General features: G+C 36.8%; 2 protein-coding genes across 5 annotated transcripts; one reads left to right on the top strand and one right to left on the bottom strand.

The window, feature by feature from the left end:
* Positions 1-34: 34 nt before the first annotated feature.
* On the bottom strand, positions 35-3,306 carry LOC121992559 (NADP-specific glutamate dehydrogenase-like). Of its 4 annotated transcripts, none has more exons than XM_042547032.1 (6): positions 2,025-3,306; positions 1,122-1,251; positions 820-1,021; positions 518-604; positions 376-438; positions 35-291 (listed from the first exon to the last, which is right to left on the bottom strand). In XM_042547032.1, the coding sequence occupies exons 1-6, from the start codon at positions 2,581-2,583 to the stop codon at positions 154-156; spliced, it is 1,179 nt and encodes a 392-aa protein (XP_042402966.1). In that variant the 5' UTR covers positions 2,584-3,306; the 3' UTR covers positions 35-153. The 4 variants fall into 4 exon arrangements, with proteins under 4 accessions (XP_042402966.1, XP_042402959.1, XP_042402975.1 ...); XM_042547025.1 differs by having other exon boundaries at positions 36-304; XM_042547041.1 differs by having other exon boundaries at positions 36-291; positions 376-435.
* Positions 3,307-3,641: 335 nt separating this feature from the next.
* On the top strand, positions 3,642-6,548 carry LOC122021613 (RNA polymerase II transcriptional coactivator KELP-like). The gene is made up of 3 exons (XM_042579782.1): positions 3,642-4,080; positions 4,181-4,286; positions 6,202-6,548. The coding sequence occupies exons 1-3, from the start codon at positions 3,715-3,717 to the stop codon at positions 6,291-6,293; spliced, it is 564 nt and encodes a 187-aa protein (XP_042435716.1). The 5' UTR covers positions 3,642-3,714; the 3' UTR covers positions 6,294-6,548.
* Positions 6,549-8,913: the final 2,365 nt, after the last annotated feature.

Raw genomic sequence — 8,913 nt, 5'->3', positions numbered from 1 at the left:
AACTGTCAAACAAATGAAGTTGAAAAAATTTACATGAATAAAGGGAATTTAAGGAAAATATAAATACAAACTAACTTGACAGAGGAAGCATTATGCAAAGTTGTGCAAGTAATTCAAACATAACTATAGGAGGCTAAGCATTTTGAAATTCCATTATAGAAATAAAAAGTTTATCCCTGCAAATTCCAGTAAGGAAGATAGGGAGGAGAACACATACCTGAAAATGACCACTAAGACGCCTATACTGACCAAAGAGGTAACCCATTTCCCTTGGACCAACACCCATGTCCTCTGCAGGAAGATCCTATAGATCAGAAAAATACGTGAATTTCCTTATAGGATTATTCAGCTGAGCACTGGAATTATTTGTCCTACCTGGTCAGGACCCAGATATTTATATAGCTCGTCCATAAAGCTTTGACAGAATCGCATGATCTGCTATGGTTTGTACATGTTAATAATACTATAAACTAGATACAGTAATATCGTTACATAATAGGCACAAAAAAAGAGTTACCTCTGACTCACTCTTTCCCTTTGGATCAAAATCACTCCCACCCCCAGCTCCTCCAAGTTTATAGGGAGACAAAGCATTTTTTAATGTCTGCAAAAAGAAAAAATATTAAAATTTGACAACCTCTTCTATTAAATAGCAAACTATTGACCAAGATTTGCAAGTGCAAACATAATCTCAGGCTACTATAATGATTCAACACCTAATGAGATTTCTAATTTAACAGAAACTCAATATGACTAAGAGAATAAGGGCATATGGAAACATCTGGTAAGGAAAAAGAAGAGCATCTAAAATTGAATTACCTGATCAAAACCTAGAAATTTTGTGATACTCAAGTTCATTGATGGATGAAAGCGAAGGCCGCCCCTACATGGACCTAGGACCTGGCTAAACTGCACTCGAAAGCCTCGGTTAACATGAACCTCTCCCCTATCATCAACCCATGGCACTCGAAAAATTAGCACTCGGTCTGGTTCCAACAGACGTTCAAGGATATGGACATACCTGTCGAAGGAATGTAGTGTTTTGAATGACTTCATCAAGAATAACATTTAACTAAGGTTATATCACTTCCTCGAACAAAGTAGTAGTTATAGGTACTTACTGAGAGTTTTTCAGCAATACAGGCTCTAAAGAATGAACCACCTCTTGAACAGATTGTATAAACTCAACTTCATGAGGGTCCCTTCTCAAAACTGACTCAAGAATTGAACTGGCAGACTTTGACATTAATGCTAGGTTTCCAAGTAGAAGTTGCAAGCAGAATATTTAGCATAACAGAATATTTATTATGGCAAAGGCTAAAGAAACAGCGTAGTTATAATCAAAGAAAAAATATCTACATCATAGATGAAATAATCAGTTCATGGACGAAATCTTAAGAAAGTTATAGTGGCTTTTGAGTAATATAATTGCAAATCTAATCTTCGATAATCACAAAATAGAACCATCAAAATGTCCTGGGTCATACATCTTTGTCTCCAAATTTAGTAGAGTGCATGCAAGAAATTAGACCATCAAAATTCATTAGTATCTATCATCAATTATGAAACTAAAGGATCATCCACAAAAATTCAGGTATAAAAATCTATAGCATTTCCTTTCAAAAGCATCCATCGGTTGTGAAATATAAGGGGTATCTATCAACAATAACAAAACAAAATGATCAACCACAAAGATTCAGACAAATCTATAACATTTCCTTTCAAAAGCATCCATCAATTGTGACATCTAAGTGCTTTAAGGAGCGCAAAGACAAACAACTTATGGTGGTGGTTTTCTCTATCAAGAAGCGATTGGTAGAAGATACAATGAAACTAATGGTCATGGAACGTGGAACATATCCTCATAATTTAGAAATTTTAGGTATGCATATGGGAAAAGTTTAAGCTTCTCAAGAATCACAATTGCAGCACTTCCCATTAAAATTACCAACTGTAGATAGCTAGGTGCACTAATAAACTAATAGCAATAATAAAAAAGGTAACTGCACAAGAGACATACTAACCTTTGACATAAACAGGTTTATCAACATGAAGAACCTTGTCCTTAGATGCCATCTGTAGGCGAAGAGCTTCCTTATGCAGCAAGCTGTTGTTATGTTCTTCCAGTGCACTCATTTGCATATTCCTACTCCCTTCATTTCCATATGGATTCCTCCGATGTTTCCTTCCATATTCTCTACAAACAGAACAGAATATCCTAGCTGTACCCTCATGCATATCTACACAGGCCCACTTGTAGGTATCAGCCCATTCCTCCCTCCACTTTTTCACTACCTTCTTTTTTCTTTTTCCCTGAGGTGCCTTCACTAACTGAGACTGATCATCGGTGGGAACTTGAGATGCCAAAAGTATTTGTTTGTGGTCATCTTGATCTTCAGGAGCGACAGATTCATGCGTAGGTACGCCTACAAGGGTGGTGCTGGAGAATGTTGGGTCATCATCTCCAGGCCCAATCTCCAAGTCGATTTCTTCTCCAATCCCTCTCACAACCATATGATGATGGGATGTGACCCTGGCCTGTGCTTGGTGGAGGAGGGTAATCTCATCTATACTAGAATTCATGACTCCCCCAGTGCCTTTCTTATTCTGAATTCATTCCCATGACAAGGCATCCAATCCACTAAAAAAGACACTTTTTTCCCTACTACTCGCTATGTTCTGGTACACTGAATACTACATCAGAATAAATAGCCTTAGACATGAAAAGTGAGAATACTGTCTTTCAGTTCACTTGATTTCAAACCTGAACTAAACCCCAACTGCAATGCTACTGAAAATGTAAGAAACAGTATCCTAAGAGGATTAGAAACTTCTAGCACCCGTAAACAAGTGCCTGAAAACTAAACGTTCCAGGCTGCTAGAACAACTCCGATACAATTGGGTATTCTTAACAAGAATTTCATCAAAAAGATAAAAAGCAGCAAAGAAGTAGCACAGGCATCAAGTCTCTTAACAGAAATTCAGATAGAACGACCGGAAAAGAACCTATCTGAAAGCTCATTCAGCGAACTAGAACCGGCTAAAAAAGAAGAGCATAGAGACAATCTTCACACTCCCAGCACTGTAGACCGGAGAAACCCTAGAAAGCAGCGAAGAAGACGATCGAAGAGGCAACCAGCATAGCATTCAGCACGATGAGCACCTCCACCGATAGCCGGAAAGTCAAGTCGGAGGAAGCGAGCTGCCCAACAATCGACTTCTCTCTCTCACTCCCCCTTTTTCCTTGTAGTATCTCTCGCACCTATTTTGGCGTCCTCGCCAACTCGCTTCAGGAACCGTCGAACAAATCGAGTACGGCGCACGGATATTACGGTGCTGGTGTCAGGATCCTCGTATTTCCTACCGTTCGATCTCGTCAGTCGTCAAACTCTATAAACTAACGGTCAGATGTAAAAGTCGCGTGCACGGGAAACACAAGGATTCTAAAATGGCCGCTTTGCCAACTATTCGAATTTAAATTTGTTTTTATTATAAAATAATTAAAATTTCAAAAAAAAAAAAAAAAAAAGGGAAATATTTCAATTATAAATCTAAATTATAAGGATTTTTAAAATGATAATTTAAATTTTAAAAAAAAAATTGAAAAAGACAGAAGGCATGCAGCCCCAATAAATGGCATGTAGCCCTATTAATGCACCATCGAAGTAGCTTGTTGTAGCATAGAGGCGAAGGAAAGTCGAGAACTCCGAAGCAATGGAGGAGGAGGAGCTGAATCGGAAGATCGAGGCGGCGGTGGTCGAAATCCTGCGCGAATCCGACATGTCCTCTACGTCCGAATCCATGGTCCGCTCCATGGCCAGCAAGCGGCTCGGCCTCGATCTCTCCGGCGGCGTCCGCAAGCTCTTCGTCCGCGGCATCGTCGAGTCCTTCCTCGAGTCGCAGCAGTCTGAGGATGAAGAGGCTGTGGAAGACTTTCCCGCAATCAGTTTAAAGGGAGAAGAAGAATCTGCGGAGCAACCGCCAGCTGATCGAGAGGAAGAAGCGGAGGGTGGGAGTTCCACTACGAGGAGTCGCAGACCAAAAGAGTACGACGATCAGGGTGTTCTCATCCTTTGCCGCGTGAGTGTACTGCATCTATTGATGGTTCGGACGGGAGCGGGGGTAGCCAAATCCTAGGGTTTTTTTTCTGCTGATCCTTGTTTATTTTGTTCCATGGCAGTTGTCAAATAGGCGAAGGGTGACACTTCAGGATTTCAAAGGAAAGACGCTGGTGTCTATTCGAGAGTACTATCGGAAAGACGGCAAAGAACTGCCTTCCTCCAAAGGTATTCTTGTTCTTTTCTTCTGAGTCATATTCTTTCCTGATTGAGCACCTGGTTACTGTGGTCTTTCCATGCCGGGAAAAAAAAAACTCCTAGTTTTTTGCTATCGGGCCCTCGTTTTTCAAAAGTCCCAAAGAGGGTTTCTCTCAACAATTTTTCTCAACAGTGTTCCCACTAAATCGTCTACTCCGTCGGTCCAAACATTATGTTGGCTGGATGCTGTGCTAAGCCGTCTTTGGCGCGCCGGGATGAAAGCTTGACCGGTGGGTCAGCGTCCCCATTACGAGTCCATTTGAACTGGAGGCTTCTACTTCCTGAAAACATCTTTGGGTATAAAACCTCAAGATTTTCCCCTTTGTTGTGTAGCTTTCCCAATGCTGGCTGCCACTGCGTTGTTTGACTAGTTGTAGAGGATTGTTCGATCATCATAGATCCCGTAGGGTTAAAACATTGTTCTCTGCAACATAGTTTAGTGCCAAATGATATTTTTGCAAAACCGTGTTCTTTGTCCTTCAATTGATTCAACCGTCTAGTCAACTAGCTAGAATCAAGCCCTCCAATCTTGCACCATATTATGTTTTACCTCACATTCACCTCATTACAGGCCTCTAAGCCATTGAACTAGTAGCCGTTAAACACTTTGTCAATTACATCAAAACAATCCGGTTGAACTTGACTACATGGAAGCTTCGAAGATGCTACATTGACATTTTAAGGATTCTCGCTCTATTTGGCAACACACTCTTCATAATGAATTTTTATGTTTTGTATTATAATATTTTTTCACAGAGTCTTCATGAAATAGTCATAAGCATATTGGTGTTTTAAAAAAAAAAAAAAAAAAAAACTTTGAATAGTAAGAGTATTTGTTAAGCCTTTGTGAAACAGTCATGTTCAACTCAGTGTTGTCGCTTTTTAATGCAAAACTTTTTTACGAGAGTTCATAACCATGGAGAATGTAGAAGAAGAGAGTTCATATGTGAATTTTAGCTCCACATCTAGCTTTCGGAAAGAGAGAAAGGCATATAAACAAACAAACATGCATAGAAGAGCTAGTAGTAGAACCACACAATGATACCATATTGGATTTTGGGCTCTTCAACAGTACAAGTCACAGAAATGCATTGATCTCATCATATCTTAGAATGCATTTGTTGGGTTCTAGTTGCACATAATTAGCGAGAGCGATTTGAGTCTTCTGAAAATCTGTGCATTGAGATCCGCAATTGTTACATTGTGACGAGACATTTCCAAACCTTCATGGTTCCACTTTTGAAAAACTTGATGACCAATTTCTTTGCCATGGTAATAATACAATTTTCTTACTCAAGGATAAGATTGCATATGTTACTAAAGTGGCCGTAACTTTGTATCCATTACTATCCTGTTTTCTTTGAAGATAATATATAGTAGAAGCCTTCAAGCCCACTTTTTTTTTTTTTTTGAAAGGAAAGTGCTATTCTTATTCCAATTTCTTGTGAATATGAATCGTGTATTTTATGAGGCAATATCTCTAACTGGTGCTTCATTGATCATAGACTAATAATGCCCTCTTGCATTGTAGTTGAACAGTATTCTTGGATTTTAAAATTGATTTTTAGTACTGTGAATATGGGAGTCGGATGACTTTAAAGGTATAACTTGGCCATTATTATTCTTGATTGGTTAAAATTCTTGGTCGGAATGTGCTTACTAGACTCTATTAAAAATTTTAGTGTCCTTAAAGAAATTTCGGTATGGCCCTGAGCCATTGGGAAAGTATCTGATTTTAGACTCACTTCTTCTTAGTACGGCATTTCGGTCAGCCTTACACTACAGTGACTTGGCTCTTTCTTCAACTACATAAATCAATTTTCATTCACAATTGCTGCTAGAATTATTTTTTCTCATGCTGATCCATTTCATGCTGTATCCTCAGGCATAAGTCTGACGATTGAACAGTGGCAAGCTTTTCGGAATGCCGTTCCCAATATCACTGCTGCGATCAAGAAACTCAAAGGTTTTGACTAAAGGTGCTTAGATTGCAAGTTTTTGATTGCCTGAGTATCAGGGGTTTTGTGTTGCCTCATGTCATTAAAGTAGGCTCTCTTTAGTTTCGTCTACTACTTGTAGGCCTAAATCTTATATATATGATGACTTCCTTTTGTGGGGATTTACACTACTTATCCTCTTTGTGAAAAGCTTCTCATGGAGATTTTGGATTATGGTATGTGAACAAAGATATATGGGAAACTTAATTTGACTCATTTGACAAACGAATGAGTCATTTCTTCGCGTTTTATTGCAGTTGTAGCCAAATTGTAAGCGTCATTTGTATTGTTAGTGCATCCTATTTCATAGATAACTGAGAGTGGGTGGATAAATAAGTGAAAGAATATCATTTAATTCGTCCTTAGTTGGATAAGTGAGCATGGAATGTTGATTCATTTCATGTCCATTCACATGAATTAACTTGATTAGGCCTATCCTCTTGCTTAGTTGTATCTTGTTCCTAGCTAACATTTTTTAAAAAATAATAATAATGTTCCGAGTCAAGCTAACAATTTAACTAATTTTTACACGAATGAATGGTACCTTTGATCAACAAATACTCTAGATCAAAGATATCATTCACTCGTGTAAAAATTAGTTAAATTGTTAGCTGGACTCGGAATATTATTATTATTTAAAAAAAAAATGTTAGCTAGATATGAACCAGATACGACTAAGCGAGAGGATTATTATCAAATTTAACTAAATTGAACTGTATCCGGTACATTTAATCCATATGATAATTTGATCCTTTTAAACGAAATGAATATTATATTCACCATTCCTATATTTAATTTGCAAAAATTATACACATTAAAATAATATTCAAATACATTTTTACCTAAATGCAAGAATGATTATTCTCCCGAATCGAATACAAATTAGCATCATTGGAGAAAAAAAGAATATAGTATTCATTCTAAAAGTGCAAAATAGAACGTAGCTGGTTTATTTTATCTCTAACATTCAAATTCGTTGGACTTTTTTGATGAATGATCTACTAATAAATGATGGATTAAAAAAGAAGAATAAAAAAAGTGTAATAATTTATACTTCCTTTAAACAGTAATATAAATGATTTTAAAATAAATGTTATCAATACAATATATCGAAGTGAAAGTATTCGTGTATTGATGTCAGTTTGTCTATAATGGTTGGGCGTAGTTGAGTAGTAACAGTGTCACAGAAAAGGAGTAGGATGATGTCGGAGTAGCCAGATGGTCACGGATTAGCATAGTGAAGTAATGTTTCAACCTCTGCTCGAAACCTCCTTTTAAACAGCGTTGGAAGCGCCTCCGACAACACTTATTTGGTCCGCAGTTCTTGGTTTCTATTCACGTGAGGATGCCTCCAATGGCTCCAAGGCGCTAGCCTCCAATGTGCTCCAAGATGCTTTCGCTCAGCAAATTTCTATCCCTGAAGTTTATTCGCACGAGGACACCTTCGTCATATTCAGGGCGCCTCCACTAAGCTCCGAGGTGCCTCCCCGCAGCTCTAAAGTGTCTCGAACACTATTCATCTGAGGTTTAGTTATGCATTTTAGCTTTTGCAAAACCCGTTAGTCCAAATAATAAATGTGCCCTGAAAAATAGAATTAACATAATAGAAATAAGACAACATTATTAATTAGATTGTGTCTTACTAAAATCGAGATCTAATTATAGTCTCAATTTAGGCTTCCAAAATAAATCTAAACTGGACCAGCATCTACAATTCCACTAGGAATTGTCCTCACTGAATTACTCTCCTCCCATGCTTATCTTACTTACCATTGCAGACTTACTTGACACTCGACCCACTAGGACTTCATACAGATGTCTCATCTGGATTTTAGCCAGTTGTTAGGTCTCGTGGACCCAATTGGACTTCCTATCAAATATCAACCTATATGATCTTCCTGTGCCAGTTATCAAGTCCTCTAGACTTAACTAGACTTCATCCTAGTGGCAAGTCTCATCAAGTCTTTCAGTGTTACATACTTGATAAACAGGTTATAAAATATAATATCTAACTTTAATCCTTATATCATTCATCAAAATCTATGTTTGATCATTGATGCTAATTATACCAGTAATTTCTCCCTTTTTGATACAATGACAATTTGAGTTAAAGTTAGAAAAATAACATAATACTTAAAAGAAAAAAAATAAATTAGCATTTTATTCATTCTTTTAATTGGGTTATGATTTTAAGATGTTTCACATTTTTCTTATTTGAACTTTTATCCTCATATTCATCAAAATAAGTATGTATAGTGCAAATAAATAACATACACAGTCATCAGTTAATCTGTACTATAAGTAGTAAATACAAGTTTAATTTTGAGATCTATTTTAGGAAGAGTTTAAAAATAAAAAGTATTAAGTGGAATTAAAAGAATTTCTAAAGCAATCTTCTTCAAAGTGTTTGAAAAAATATTCGAAGAATTTTTAATTAAGTTTAATTAATTTATTCAAATAACATTGCTTAAATAAACCATTAATTAATTATGAATTAATTAAATATTCCTGAATTTTGATTTTAATTGATTAATTGGAATTTAATCATTCATATTTAATTAAATTAATTTTAAGAATTTTTATTTTAAGTTAGATTTAAT

This window comes from Zingiber officinale, chromosome 1B (genome assembly GCF_018446385.1).
Source record: "Zingiber officinale cultivar Zhangliang chromosome 1B, Zo_v1.1, whole genome shotgun sequence".
NCBI lineage: Eukaryota > Viridiplantae > Streptophyta > Magnoliopsida > Zingiberales > Zingiberaceae > Zingiber > Zingiber officinale.
The sequence above is the reverse complement of the archived record's forward strand: the minus strand, read 5'-3'. Positions and strand labels throughout refer to the sequence as shown.